The 15418-nt window shown below is 57.5% G+C and overlaps 1 protein-coding gene across 1 annotated transcript in view; it reads right to left on the minus strand.

The window, feature by feature from the left end:
• Window positions 1-239: 239 nt before the first annotated feature.
• The window catches only part of LASP1 (LIM and SH3 protein 1), a 30436-nt gene continuing 15257 nt past the window's right edge, over window positions 240-15418 (minus strand). Inside the window, exons 3-7 of the mRNA XM_051640158.1 lie at window positions 11810-11894; window positions 5815-5922; window positions 3523-3682; window positions 3294-3391; window positions 240-2971 (exon numbers count right to left, since the gene is read on the minus strand). Coding sequence (XP_051496118.1) covers window positions 2798-2971; window positions 3294-3391; window positions 3523-3682; window positions 5815-5922; window positions 11810-11894 — 625 coding nt within the window. The 3' untranslated portion in view covers window positions 240-2797. The remainder of the gene's footprint in view (window positions 2972-3293; window positions 3392-3522; window positions 3683-5814; window positions 5923-11809; window positions 11895-15418) is intronic.

Here is a 15418-nt window from a genome sequence, read left to right on the forward strand (position 1 = left end):
TCCTCTTTTCCCACTGCTAAGCACCGGAGTTGGTGAAAATCCCACCTGGAGAGGCTGCAGTGGCCAAGCTGAGCAGTCAACAGCCGCTCATTCCCAGGAATGCCAGGGCTTCCCAGTCCCAGGACAGCCAGGCCGAGGTGAGGACCTGAGCTCCAGCCCCAAGATCTCCACCGTGTCCCAAGGGAGCAGGGAAACGACCAGCAAAACCACCACAAATCAAAGCCAGCACAATCAGGAGGTAAAAATTATACTTTTATTTTTCATTCGAGTAAACCAGGAAGAGAATCGGTTGGTTTGTTCCATTGGGTGGTTCAGTTAAAAAGGCCAAATAACGTTTTTAATTGGTGGGTGCTCAACCCGATGGGAAGGAGGACACAAGGACAAACCCCAATCAAGCGACGGATCCAGAAGAAAACACGTTCTAAGCTCAGCACTGAGATGCAACCAGGGAAGCTGGGATGGACAAGATCTATTTTACCACGTGATGAGAAGCAATTTAGCTTTTAATTTTTCCTTCCTTTTTTTTTTTTTCTTTTTTTCCTTTCTCCTTTTTTTTTTTTCCTATTTTATTTACTTATTTATTTTAAATACAGGTTTAGGTGCTCTTCAGCTATGAAAAAAGGCAAAAAAGTGCATAAGTCGAGAGAAAAGGCAGAAATCAAGCAGTAAGAGGTTTGTTTTCCCATGGCAGGGGAGAAGGGGTAGGGCGTGGGAGGGGAGAATTAGGACAATGGTTCCAAGGTAGCATTAAAAAAAGTCTGTATCCCAAAACGGAATTGCCTGTGTTATTTGGTCCATTAAAAAACGGTTTATTCACATTGATACTCCCCCCTCCCCCCATTCCCAGACAAGAATGTGATTAAGAAGAGGATTAGCAGGGAGACACGAATCCCCCCCACCCAGCCACCCCCTCTCCCCTGCTCTTGTGCTCACTTGTTTTAGCACCAGCCGGGATTCCCATCCCGGAAAGCCCATCCCGGCTGCTTCTGGGGTCCCTTTTTCACCTCGAGGGGACGACAGTGCCAGGAGTCCCTGTCACTCTCCCTCCTCCCCTTGCAGCCGGCTGGGGAACGAGCCAGGAACAAAACGTTTCCCTCTACCCGGCTCCTGCCCTCCCGGGGGTCTCTGCCCTGCCAGGACCCCACATTTGCTCCAGCAGCCCCCGACTGGGGTCACCCCAACCCCGGCACCATCCATGAACCAGCCCTGCAGCCCCGGGTGCTTTGAGAAAGGGACTGCGAGGTGGTGGGATCCTCTCCCCCAAGGACCCGTCCCCAGGGAGAGACGAGGAATGTCTGGACTCAGCCGCTTTGGTCCCTAGATTCCCTCATTTCCTTTGGGAATAGCAAAGAAGGCAGCAGCTTCCCCTGGAAGCGTCCTGGCCCCGAGGTGCAGCACAGCAAAGCCCCGAGCAGCCCGGCAAGGGAAGGTCCCCTCGGGCTGCCTGGTCCCCATGGTCCGGGCTGGGCTGGGAGAAGAGCACCCTGCTCCCACCCTTCCTGCTTCCAGTTATTCCTGCCCCTGTCCAGCTCCAGGACCTCCGGAGTGTGAAGGAGAAGGGGACAGGGACGTGCTTTGAGATTTTGGTCCACGACGTGATGCCAAGTCAACGGTAGCCCCAAAAGCCACCACTGCTAGGGACAAGTGAGAGGTGCAGGGTGGCTCAGGGGGACAAAGCCCCGTCTCTGCCACTCAGGAGCGAGTTGTGGAGGGGACAGTTATCCAGGACTGTCCCCAGTGTGGTGGCAGAGGGGGAGGATCTTTCACACACGGCTCAGAAGAGGCACAGGGATGGGGGCTAATCCTGCTGGCTCCCCAGACCCACCTACCCAGTGGGTGGGGGGCTCAGGAGGGTCCCAAAAGCCCTGCAGCAGTGAGAGAAGAGCAGGAAAGAGTCTGGGTGAATCTGGGGGGTGACCAAGGCAAAGAGAGGAAGGGGCTGCCAGACAGGAGGGGCCCAGGGGACCCCCAGACTCAAAGAGAGGAAGCTGGAGATGCAGGAGAGATGGGAGGTCACAGTGGAGGAGGGAGGAGCCCGGCCCATCTCCAGCCCTTGGGCAGCACCAGCAGAGCTGTGGTTGCTCCTTTCCCCAGGGCAGCAGAGCCCGGGCTCAGCTCCAGAGGGATGGGGGAGATGGATCAAGGCAGCCAGAGCTCCAGGGAGAAGCAGCAGCAAGAGCCACTTCCAGGGCTGTCCATCCAGAGCAGCCCCTCAAACCCCCACGAGAAAGATAGATTTTTGTTTCAGGATTTTTAGCTGCGACTGTTTTTCTGTTTTGAGGCCTGAAGGGAGAAAAGACTGAATGGAAACACTGCACAGAGGAGCTGGGAGACATAAGGGGATGAGCGAGCCGTTCATCCAACCCTCCCCTCCTCCATGCAGACATCGCTGCCCGCTGCCCATCCCCACCAGAGCAGGGGAATTTGGTCCTAACAGATGTGTCTCCTCCTCCCTTTGCCGGGATCCCAGCAACCGGCTGCTTCCTGCAGCCAGGAAATGCCGGAGCACCCCGGGAGGGCTTAGAGAGGGAGGGAGACCAGAGGAGAAGGAGAGCTGTGGTGGTTTGGCCTCTGGAGCCCCCAGCACCCTCTGCAGACAGTCCCTCAGTCCCGACAGAGCTAGAACAAAGCTAAATTGGCAAGATAAACCGGAGGCAGCTGTGGGAACACTGGGATGTCAGGAGGTGGCTCTGGCGGGCAACGGCAGAGCAGATGGGACAAGGGACACAGGGACAGAGAGACACACACAGCAGGGGCGGGGCGGGCGGGGGGCCGGGCTGACCCCCCCCCCCAGGGCTCAGATGGCCTCCACGTAGTTGGCGGGGAGCATCCCCGTGTCGCCCGTGCGCTCCACCGTGCCGTACATCCACCCGTCGTCGATCTGCTGCACGTTGATGATGGTGTCCCCGTCCTGGAAGGAAACCTCGTCCTCGTCGGCCGCGTTGTAATCGTAGACGGCGCGGAAACGCTTCTGCGGGGAGAGAGGGGTCAGGGGCTCTGATCCCCCCCCTCCAGGCGGGCAGAGCTGCCATCCATGGGGAGGGGCGTCCCGGGGCAAGGAGCCCCACTGAGCCCCCCCACAAGGGCTGTGCCAGATTTGGAGGTTTCCGCCCAAACACAGGGATGCTGGGGGCAGTGACAGCAGGAACGGGGCAGCCAGCATCACCCCCCTGCGAAATGGCTCTTCCCCTTCACCGGGGAGGGGAGCAAGGGGAGCAAAGGCTGACCCACGGGGGTGGGCAGCGAGGGGCTGGAGCTGGGGTGGGCGCCGTGAGCCCCTGGCTGTACTCACCCCCCCCTCCAGAAGGAGCGCTGCGCTGTGTAGAGGCCGGTGCCGCCGGCTCCTTGTAGCCGTAGGACTGAGACGACGGCTGCTGCTGCTGCTGGTACACTGGGGCGGGGGGAAACAGGTCCCTCAGCCCGAGCTGGGACGTGGGGGACACACAAAACCCCCCACAAAGAAGAGCTGGCTGCTGCCCCAGCTGAAACACCCAGAACAGAAGGAGGTGCCTCCCGCCTTACCCGGGTTGCTGGGCTGGATGTGGTGGGACGGCGGCTGCTGCTGCTGCTCTGCGGGTCTCCGGTAACTGCTGCTCTCCTGGGAGTTCCTGCGCTCCAGCTCAGCGCCCTCACTGGGACTCGGGCCCATCCTGCTCCTCTCGAACTCTTCGTGGTATTTTATCTGCAGCCACAGGAGAGGCAGGAGGGGTCAGAGCACCGCAGGGACAGCTCTGCAGCCCCCAGCAGCTCCCGCAGCCCTTTGGTGCCAGCAACGTCACCCCAGCTCCTTTCTTTTTGCCACCAAGGTGGCACTAGCCACCTCACAGCCTCCCTAGCAGTCCCAGGGGGCTTCTTCCCACCCATCTCCCCGTGGATGTTTGCTCAGACCTGTTTGTGGCACAGAAAGGAGAAGATTTAAGTGTCCTCTGGGTGGCCTATACCATTTTTTTTCAGGCGTGGGTGAGATTTAAGAGCAGGCTCCCAGCCCACGAGGCTGCAGGAGCACGGGACAAAAGCACCTTTCAGAAGTTCCCCCGACACGTGCTGAATTCGAGGTGCAACTCCCCAGCCCACGGCTGGGTACAGTGGGTGCCATGGAGGTACCACCTCAACATCTACCCCCAGACCTTGCTTTAACTGCAGCGTGAGGGGGCCTCGGGGTTTTTTATTGAAGGAGACTCAAAGCAGATGCCATCAACCTCCCCCCAGCTGCATTGGCCCGAGGCTTCCCCCACAGCCAGCACCGAGGGGCAGGAGGGAAGGGTTAACCCACCCGCGTGGGTGTAAAAATTAATAGCTGCTTGTGTTAATGAGTGCCTTGCCATCAGAAAGCACCTGGAGCCCATTCGTCTGCTGGTTAAACAGTTACTCACTGAAGGGCACTACTGAGGGCTCCCTGCACAGGCAGGAGGCGGAAGCTGGAGCTGAGCCACCTTCCCGGGAAGGAGAAGACCCCTGGGGAGCCCCCTGCTCCCCCCGAGGGAGCCTGGGCAGGGAGAGCGTGTCCCGGAGCTCCGAGGCTCCGGCTTTGCACAGCTCCCTTGCCAGGAGGGTCCTCCCGTCCCCAGGACCGTACTGGTCCCTTCCAGCGGGGGTGGTTTGGGGGCACCCCTGTGCTGTGGGGTGGTCGTGCCGCAGTGACAGCCCCTTCCCTGCCCGTGTCCCTGCCCAGCTGCACCCTGGGGAGCGAGGCACCGGCTGCCGAGCCGCGCTCTCCGCGGGGAGCAGGGCTGTGCTTGTAAAGTGGGTCACTGCAACCCCCGGCTGGCAGCCAGATGCCCAGGGGGAAGCTGCTGAAAGCAGCTGCCATGGCTGGGAGAGGGCGCAGGGCTGGGCTCTGTCTCTGCTGTTATTTAGTGCCCCCAAACCTCCGCAGATTCAAACTCGAGTGGTGTTTTCCCCAACAAAGGCAACAGCTCCGCGGCAGGGACCTGTGCTCAGCTCCTGCCAGCTCAGAGCCCTGGAGAAGCTGCTTCCGAAGGAAAAATCTTCCAGCCGGGTCCATTTCCCAAAGCCTCCCCCAGCCCTGGCTGGCCTGCTGAGCAGGTAAGGCCCCGCAGCTCCCACAGGAGAGATCTGGGCTGCACAATGGGATCAGAACAGCGAATAAACACCCTCCTCCCGCCCCGCTGGGCATTCCCCTGGCTGTGGAGGTGAGGCAGGATCCTCCCTCTCCCTGCAAGCCCAGACCCTCCTCCCCTGGACACCCCGGGATGCTGAAGGATGCAAAAGCAGGAGCAGCTCCGGGTCCTGCAGGGTTGGGAGCAGCTCCCAGCGCCGCGGGACCAGCGGATGCCCGAGGTTTTCTCCTGCCAAGCTGTGCTCCAGGAGGGGTGTTCCTTGTCGAGGTAACACCAAGGCAAGCAGAGCCTGGCAGGGACAGTCACAGCTGCAGAGGGACAGGAGGAAGAGCTTTTGCCCGGGGCTCCCACACCCGCAACACGGGGCTGGTCCCAGCGAGCCCAACGCTGCACCGGGTCACAGTGACACCCAGGGCTGGACGGGACTGTTCCTGCTCCACATCTGTCCCCACCAAATGCCACTCCCTGCTGCTCCCCTCCTTGCTTCTCACCATCAACGTTAACTTGAGCACCTCGGACTCGGATCCCCCTCCGGATCCGGCTGCAGCATCTGCCAGCACGGAGGAGCTGGGAGAGGTGCAAGGAGGCCACAAGATGCCCGGACAAACAGGTTGGAGAATTAACCCTGCCAGGCCCTCAGGATGCTCGTGAGCAGCTGTCAGAGCCTCCTCAGCCCCTGCCAGCAGGAGGAAGGTCCTGGCAATACCACACGCAGAGGTGAGTAGCTACTCACGTTGCTGATCTGATCCTGAGTCTTTTTGATTCTCTGCAGCTCCGGGGTGTCAGCCACCACACTGAAGCCTTTCCCCTTGTTCTTCTCAAACTCCTCCTTGTAGCGAATCTGGGTACAAAGGAAAAAAAAAAAAATAAAAAAATTAACCACAGGGAGAGCTGGCAGACACAGCAGGTGCCTTCAGCAGCAGCCCCTGGCCATGCCTCGTGTGCCTCAGGAGATGCAGCAGCACCAAGACACATCCCATGGAGCAGCTGACCCTCGACAAGCTGCCACCCGAGAACCCCCAGGGTCTTAGGAGCTCCACCCCAAGGAGAGCATGTCCACGTTCTGCCACCTCGGGGAGGGAATTCACCCAGCAGACCGTAACAAAACCAGAGGGTAGAGGCTGGCAAAACACAAGCATCCTCATTTCTGTCAGCCAGACACTGACATCCCTTCCCATCACACCCAGCAGCTGAAAAATCCCAGTTTTCTTTTTGAATGTAGTTCTACACAGCTTTAAGTGGGGTTTCCAGCTCTTCCAGGAGGGAGTTAACACAGCCACAGCCCAGATGTGCTCCCCTGCTCCTCAGCTCTGGGGCAGCTGGACCTAATTCTGCTCCCACCCAAGTCACCCAGAAGCAGAAGCAGCTTCTGCAGAGGCTGAAACCCAACGGCTGACTTGAGGGCTCCAAAAGGGAAGGAAGCAGCATCCAGCTGCCTGGCCAGCACTGACACAGCTGATTTTTAGTGGCCAGAAAGACACCCTGTTTTCATGAGGGAGGGAAGGAGATGTGCAGAGAGACACCCTGACCTCTTCCATCCTCTCTGCCAGGGTCTGGCCCTGCACCCTTGGCCATCAGGACCTGCCTCTGCCCGTCTGGGCAGCTTTAGGGACTTTGTCCAGTGACAGCCTATAAACATGCAGCCCGAGCTGCCCCTCCCAGGGATTCTCCTCCCCAGAGCCCTCCTGGTGCACGGCAGAGTTGTGTGTTGTCACTGAAATGAAAAGGTCACCGACTGCTTCTCACGCAAGCAGATCCACCCTCCGGGTCCCCGCGGAGGCAGCGCAGGCGCAGCAGCTCGTGCGTGCAAAGGGGGAGACAATGGTCACCCAGCTGTGGGCAGGGGACAGAGGGGCCAGCAGTGGGACAGGCAGGGACAGAACTGCTGGAGCAGCAGAGCAGGAACTGCCTTTTATGGCTGGGAGAGCAGCTGATGCATCCTGAGCAGGAGCAGGGAAATGCTCACCCAAGATAGATCAAACCAAATCCCAGACTGGTTTGGCTGGGAAGGGACCTTCAAGATCATATAGATCCAACCCCCTGCATGGGCAGGGACACCTCCCACCAGCCCAGGTTGCTCCAAGCCCCATCCAACCTGCCCTTCAACACTGCCAGGGATGGGGCAGCCACAGCTTCCCTGGGCAACATGGGCCAGGGTCTCACCAGCCTCACAGGGAAGAATTTCCTCCTCATGTCCAACCTCAATCTCCCCTCTTCCAGTTTAAAGCCATTCCTCCTCATCCCATCACTCCCTGCCCTTGTAAGCCCATCTGTGATTCCATGATTTTAAGATGCCAGAGCACAGAGGGACACGAGACACTGATTTCACAGAAGTCTCCTTTTGCTTGAAGCAATTAGGAGAGAAAAATAAACAACCTAAACCTCCTGCTGGCTGGGGTGAAGAACACAGCTTGAACATCACCCACCAGGAAAGAGCAGCCTTGAGGTGTTAACCATGGGGCAGGAGGAACCAAAGGTTCCCAGAGCTGTGACATAAAACCCATGACACACAGCCGGGCTGGGGATCAGGAGGGGCTGAGTCAGCAGAGGGGCTGGTTCTGCCTCTGCCCCTTCCCTGCTCTCCAGAAGGGCCCCGAGCTCTGCAGCCTGGCCACGGGACACTGTCCTGCTGCTCTCCCTGGAGCTGTGCTGGGGAGAGGAGGGGTTTCCTGCAGCCTGAAGCTCAGTCAGCCCTGGGGTGGGGGTCCCGGGTGCCTGTGCTTGCTGCAGACACTCAAGTTCCCAAGATGTAAGAAATCCAGGCTGCAAAGCTAAGGGGTCACCAAGCCAGGAGCTCATCACAAGGCCAAGCAGTTCCTTTGAGAAGTTCTGTATTTTTACCCTCTCAAACCCACCCTCCTCCACCTCTCTCGGGTTGGGTTGTTGTTTTTCTTTTTTATCCCTCTGACTTTCAGGATACAGGAACTTGGCCTCAAAATCCTGCTGTGCAGGGATGTCTGGGTGCAGGGGGCTGAGCTGGGGAAGGTGCTGGTACCTGGGGCAGGTCCAGCCCAAAACATCTCCAGGGCTGGTGCCCCCAGCACACCCAGCCATGGGAACCAGAGCATTGCCCTTCACCCACAGCCCGTGTTCAGGAGTGGAGAGCTGGGCAGGACTCTATTCCCACCTCATCACATACCATTACCAATATTATTAATAGCATTAATCATACTAATACTACTATTAATAATAGTATTATTATTAAGCAAGTAACATTTATCCTACATAATAATAATGTTCAATAATAATTATAGAATTAATAATTTAATGATAAGACACTCGATATATTAAGAATATATGATATATAAATAATATAAACGCATAATATACACGATATTACATAATTCACACCGCCACCATATTTATACTATATTAACATACTACAATTATATCCTTGCCAATGAATATATAGTTAGTTGTACTATAATCACATGAATAGCTTATGTTCTGAGTTATTAATGAGGTACTAATGACTGCACCAATAACAATGACGGCTCCACAGCTCTTTTCCCCAGAGGAGCTGTTCCCTCCGCCACAGGCAGGAGGGTGACAATGTCCAGCCACGGCTTGTGCAAAGGGAGCTGGAGATGGCCCCGTCCCCCCTTCCATCCCCAGCAGCCCCCCGAGGTGCCAGGCGGGGGCTGCAGGGGGGCAGGAGGGTGGCACCCGCCCCCACCCCCCGCAGGAAGGGCCGTGCCCAACCCCTCCCGTTTTAAGGGAACCCCAGGACGGGAACCTGCAATTTTCTGGCCGCACGTGGGCTGGGAGGGGCGGCTGCAGGTGTCACAGCTGTCACTGTGGGGACACATTTAACTACACAGGACATCATTATCCAGCCTCTCTCCCGGTGGCCGGAACGGCTGACGCCTTCTCCGAGACACAAATAGAAGCGGCACCGGGAGCACCGGGAGCACCGGGAGCACCGGGAGCACCGGGAGCACCGGGAGCAGCCGCTGCCCACCACGAGCTGCTCCTTCCCCCCAGCACGGCCCCGGCCGCAGGGAACCACCAGCTTTTCCAGTCTCCGCGGGGTGGGCAGGGAATATTCTGCATTACAGGGAATGTATTTTGGGTGGGAGGAAACACAGGATCGGCCTCCTCAGGGTCATCCACAAGAACTGCAGCTCTCAGGAGCCCAGCTCCAGAGGAACGGGTCAAAATGCCGGGAACATCATTCCCATCAGCAGGGAATGACCTTCCAGCAGTTAGAAATCCCTTGCAGGGGACGCAGACTCAGAGATTTCCCTTCTCCCGCTCCCAGCGGGACCCAGGCTCAGGGAAACCTCACACCAAGACCAAGATGAGGATGCTCACGTAGCCCTGAACTCACTCCACGGGGAATCCCACTGCCAGACCCCCGTGCAGAGCTCAGCCTGTCCCAGCAGCACTGGCCAGGACCAGCCTTTGGGGTGAAAACCGGCAAAGTGCAGCCCAGAAGCACAGACCAGACCCAGGGAGCCCTTCCCTACCAGCCCTGCCCTGTCTCAGCTAACAGCTCCAGCTGATCCAGTTCGTTTGCGGGACTGTGAACCCGCTGCCGGCTCTGGAAGGGGCTCAAGTGACCTGTTCCCGTCCCCAGGGCTTTGCTCAGCTCCTGCAATTAGCAAGAAGGGATTGGCAGCTGCTTGTGGCTGCTTCCAGAAATACAAACCTTTGGTGCTTGGAAAACAGGAGACTCCCTTTGTAGGCAGAACAAAGGCAGAGAGGAATTAAGATCTTATCTCAAGTGCGTTTAGGATCTGTCCTCCCCGGGGCTCCGGGAGCTCCAGCCTGGCAGTTTCCACCTGGTTCAGCTTTGCCATCTCCCTCCCCGGGCTCCAGCACCTCTCTGCCAGCACCCAGACACCCAGCACCCAGACACCCAGCACCCAGACACCCAGCACCCAGACACCCAGCACCCTTCCAGCAGCCTCTTCTCCCTTCTCCTCCCGACTTTGCAGCTCATCCTGGTGTGAAACCAGCACTGAAAAGGTGGGGTGCTGCTGCCTGGCAGACCCTTTTTGCACCCCGGCCCCTCCTTCTGACACGTTCACATGCAACCAGGAGCACAGAAGGCTCTTACACCCCTGTGCTAGCCCAGCTCCAGCCCCCAAAGCCCAGGAGGCCACCAGAACACGGCTGCTTCTCTCCCGGGGACAAAGACCCGCAGGACTCCGGGCTGCAGCGACCAACTTCTGGTGGTGGAGGCTCGAAAGAATAAAGACACACCCCCCACACGCAGCAGTTTTGCCTCCAGCCACCCCCAGCACACCTCAAGGAGCTGAAAGTCCCCAGAAGCTACAGAGAAGCCCAGGCAGGAGCACATCCCTCCCCAGGGTCTCCTTTAATGAGCGACAATTAACGAGGAGCCTGAACCTACAGTAAACCCAGCGCTGGAGCCTCCAGACCCCTCGGTGCAGCCTTATCGTGGTTGTTACCCTGGGAAGCTGTTGGGCAACGTGCTCTGAGGAAGGGACCTTGCAAAAGGAGAGGTTTCAAAACCACCAGCTCTGCTGAACAGCAGGGTCCTGAGGTTCCCCCTCCTCCCATGGGATGTGTTCCCAGGCAAACTGCTTTTCAGCTCCTGACACTCTCAGGCTACTGGGAAGAGACAAGGAAGGAAGGTCAGTGCATCCTTCACAGCCCAGCAGGGAGGGGACTGCCCTGGTCCTGAAAAATGACTGTTCACCCTGAAAACACTCCAGCAAATCCTCTCCTCTCCTCCCTCTGCCCAGGCCCAACGCTGCTGCAATGCCAAGCTGAGCCAACAGGCCTTCCTGACACCTCCCTGGGCAGCCTTTTTGCCCCTTTTCAAAGGAAAAAATAAAAAAAGGAATTAAACACATCCCCAAAACAGTTGCCACATCCTGTAGGCTCCTGAGGGACCCTGACTTAAGCCAGAACTGCCACTGGATGCGTTTTCTTCCAGCACAGAGTGATCTGAGCACAGGTCTGCAGGTCCTGGCAGCAGTTCAGGGCATCATCTCAAATGCTTCAGCACAACCTCTCAGCAAAGCCCCACAGAAAGGGGTCCACCCCCACCTCACCTCCCCCTTTCTGTGCTAACTTTGCCCTTCCAGCTGTTTCTCTGCAAAACTGGTGCTCACATTTCTGTTCTCAGTGTTTTGGAGGAAGAGAAGGAAACCAGGGATTACTCCTCAGCCTTCCCAAGGGAGCAAGAGCCAAGCAGTTCCCACCACATCATCAGGAGATGCTGGTGTGACAACTCAACCCACAGCCCTGTGTTAAGGCTGGGGCCTTTTGCTGATCCAGGGACATCAGGGTACACAACAGGACACGTCTGGACAACACCCTTCTCAAACAGGCTCTTCTCTTCCCACCGGAGAAAGAAATCCTCCTCTGTGCCAGGCATTATCCCTCCTATCTGTTGATTTCTGCTTGCCAGAGCTTTCAAGCCCTACAAGATTTGGGTTTACCTGAAATACTGGCCCAGAGAGCCCACGCCTGCCCAGGTGAGGCTGCCATGGCACCCATCGTGTGGCTGGGAGTCAGCTGGGAAAACTGGTGCAAGGCAGGGGCTGGGAGCAGAGACCTGCCTGCTGGACCCTTCCCACCTCCAGGAGGTCCCGGCAGCCACAGAAGAGCAAACACAGCTGGGATGGGTGAGAGCTAAAAGGAGGGAGCCTCTCCCTCCTTTCTGTGAGGGTGCAGGAAGCACCAGAGCAGGGGAGAAGGTGGGTGAGGGGACACAGGGTGGTGGCCCCAGGCGAGGAGGGACCTGCACTCACCTGGCTCTGGAGCTCGCTCTGCTGCTTTAGGCGCAGGTTCTCAGGTGTGTCTGCCACCATGGTGAAGGACTGCTTGGGGTAGTGTCTGTGGAGAGAAGGGACACCCTGGTCACCCCCAGGACACCAGTCGCTGTCCTCTCCCACCCCCCCAGCAGCCCCCAGGACAGCCCTGAGCTTTGGCCCCACGAGACACAGGCCTGGCAGCTTCCCCAGCAGACAGGTTTCTCACTGGGTTCTCTCCCACCCTCAACACGACTGACTTCAGCTAAACTTCAGTTTTATCCAAAAAGGGGAAGGGGAGAGGTTTTTTTTTTTTTCCCCCGGGGGGACAAAGGCACTGCAGGGCTGATTTCAGGGAGAGGCCTTAACACATGTGCAGTGTTCCATTAAACAGCCCTCAGGGTAACATTACTCCAAGCAAACGCTGCTAAACTTTGGTTAACAATGACCCAGCCCCTCTCATTGTTTCAGCTCTGAAGGGTCAGAGGGAAGGGGGTGGTTTCACTTGCTTTTTTTACCAGAGTTTCAGCCACACAAGCCTCAAGTTGTGGTTTCCTGGTGCTGCAGAACATCATGAACCTGGTGTTCACCATGACAGCACCACCCTGCCCATCCTGGGGCACCACTGGCTCCATTATTTACCTGCACCAGTTCAGCGTGTTTAGCAAATCCTCAGGACGTGCCTGGGGTGGGAGTGTAAAGCAGGAGACCTCTGTCATGGCCTGGCCACCAGCCAGCAGTTATTGTTCAGAAGCTGTTTCTGAAAGGCCAGGCAGCCTTTGCTACAGGCAACATAAATCAGCAGAACTTGGGTACTGGGAGAAAGTCAGTATCTCATCCCAGAGCTGGAGCCTGCTACAAGCCCTGTCCAAGCAGATGGGTGAATTTCCCGTGGCCATTCCCACCTCCAAGAGACATGAAGAACATCCAGAGGCAAATCACTCCTGCTCCAGGCTGTGTGCAGACCCCTCTAGTGGGGCTTGACCAGACCCCCCAGCAGCTACTGAGTGTCTCACACTGCCAAGAGCAGCAGGGACAGTCCTGACACCAGGACACTTTTCCACTGCAGTCCTGGTCCTTCCCCGGGGGTCAGTGCCTCCTGCCTGGCTGGGGCTGCTCTCACCCATGGCCAGATCCTGCCTGGGCACCCCCCGTGCTGTCCCTGGAGGACTCTGAGGGGTGCAGAGGAACCTGTTTGTAAGAGGAACATTTCCAGACTGCTCAGGCGTGGAGGCAGAGCCTCCGTGCACGACGATCCCCAGGAAGTGCCCAGAGAGGGAACCTGACACTGAACAGATGGGAACTGCTCTCCTGGGATGGCTGAGAAACCCAAGATGTCCCACAGCAGCACTTTGGGTTTATAAAGCAGAGAGCAAGATGGGGAAAGCTGCCCCTGGAGAGGGTCAGAAGTTTCCCTTTCACAGGAGTTCAGCAGGATTCCCAAGTGTGGTGGCAGGGGCAGAGAGCAGGACTTTGGGAAAGTTACTGCCTAGGGCAGGAGAGGGGGTGGGAGGCACAGAGACAACCCAGCACCAGCCCTGGAACACGCTGGTGGCCCCAGGGCAGCACATCGGGCTGCAGCTCAGTTTCACTTTCAAATATGTTCATGAACTTGGATACATTCTTCTGCAAAGCCAGGGAATCTGAGTGGGGGGTGTGTGTGTGTGTCCAGCTCTTGTAAGGGGTGACCAGGACAAAGCAGTGCTCTAACCACAGCCTGCAGCTCCTTGCAGAGGGCAACTGGGGGTGTCTCTCTCTTTTGGGGATCTGAAGGCTTTGAGCACAAGGCTGGTCCCAGTTTCAGGGCTGGAACTTGGCCTGTGCAGCCTCCAGTTCCCACCCCTCCATCCACACAGCCCAGCTGGAGGCTGAACCAAGCCCTCCCAGTACAACCAGGGGATATCCACAGCTCCTGTCCCTTCCCAGACCACATGAAACGAGTGTTTGTGGGTCTTCAGAAGCCCCTGGGCTGTGCTCTGGGAGCCTGGGTGCTCCAGCATCAGCAATTCTCTCTGTACAGAAGCAGCATTAGCACCTCTGCCCCGGGCCAATCCAGCTGTGGTCAAAGGAGCAGAAAGGCAGCTGTGTGTGGAGGAGGTTGGTTGAAAGCTGCTGGTGGAGCAGGACAGCAGGAGAGACATCAACACAGACCTGGAAGAGCAGCACATACCTCAGGGAAGCAGCAACGCAGGAAACTCAAGAATAAAAATAGCTGCCTCAGCCTCACTGAGAAAATAAAGAGCACCCCCCCTCCCTGCACACACAGAAACCAAACAAGGCAGATGTGGTGGACAGAAAGGGGAAAAGACAACTCAGCAAGCAGCAGCTCCCTGCCTGCTCCCCTCCCCAGCCCTGCAGTGCCCAGCACAGCCAGGGAACCCACCTTCCAACCAGCTCCCTCAAATAAGACACCCCCAACCCCTGTCCCAGGGCTTGTTCTGCTGGACACCACCTGCTGCCATGGCTCATCACCACCATCCTGCTCCTCACTGCTCAGGGGGAGCAGGAGACAGCACCAAGGCCCAAAGAGGAGTGGGAAATGCTGTGCCCACCCCCAGCCCACCCGAGGACACCCACCCCACGGGGGGGTATCAGCCAGGAGACCCCAGCCAGCCCTCATCCTGCACCAGCACGAAGGGGAGCTCAGGGGATGTGGCCAAACCCACAACAAATGACCCTAAATTAACCCTCCACCACCCCCCTCCTCCTCCCAAACATCCAGCAAAAACTTCAGAAAGGACAAGCATCAGTCTCAGACAAAGAACAGATCACCAACTGCTTGAAGGATACAGTTTAATCTCCCTTTAGATTAATCTGATTAGAGGGGATATAAAACCGTGTGTCCAGGCTCCCTTCCCCGCTGCCTCTGGGCACTGGGATGTCAAAGCTTCACCCTGGGATACAACATCAAGGCAGATATTCCCCCAAGCTCCTGCCTGCAGCAGAGAAATTCCTGCACCCAGACTCCAAGAATGATCAAACCTGATTCCCCAGGAACACCAGGAGAATCTCTCATTCCCCAGGAACACCAGGAGAATCACCAGGATACCAGGACACCACCCTGCAGACCTAAGCATGGATTTGCCATTTTGTTTAAGCACTCTGGACAATCTGGCCACCATTTCTGCTCTCCCAGCATCTGGTGCCACCAGAGAGTGGGTGTCTGGGTGGGGGCCACCCTGACTCATGCTCCAGGAAAGACTCAGCAGGGCTGCACCAGGGGGTGATGCTGTGGGAGGAACGAAGGAGCACAAAACACTTTGGGATCAAATTCACCACAAGATGAACAGCCTGGAGGAGGCTCTAAATTACACTGGCCCAGCCTGGCCTCTGGGCAGCCCAAAGCTCCTGCACAGTCTGCTGCAGGCGCTGGGTGAACACGTTCCTTGAGGAGACAGCACGGAGGGAAACGGGCCCTTTTGTCACCACCAAGACGACAAAACCCTTTCTTAGCAGCCAACAAGCTTCGGTGGCCCAGGCAGCAGCACATTCCGAGGGAGGCTGCACTAACAGCCTGTGCTGCAGGGGTCCCAGCTCGGCTGCTGGTGGGACAGCTCCTTGCCCTTCCCGTGGTGCGGGGAGCCCGGTACCTGCCGGGCAGAGTCAGGA

The sequence above is a fragment of the Apus apus genome, chromosome 25 (genome assembly GCF_020740795.1).
Source record: "Apus apus isolate bApuApu2 chromosome 25, bApuApu2.pri.cur, whole genome shotgun sequence".
NCBI classification, from domain to species: domain Eukaryota; kingdom Metazoa; phylum Chordata; class Aves; order Apodiformes; family Apodidae; genus Apus; species Apus apus.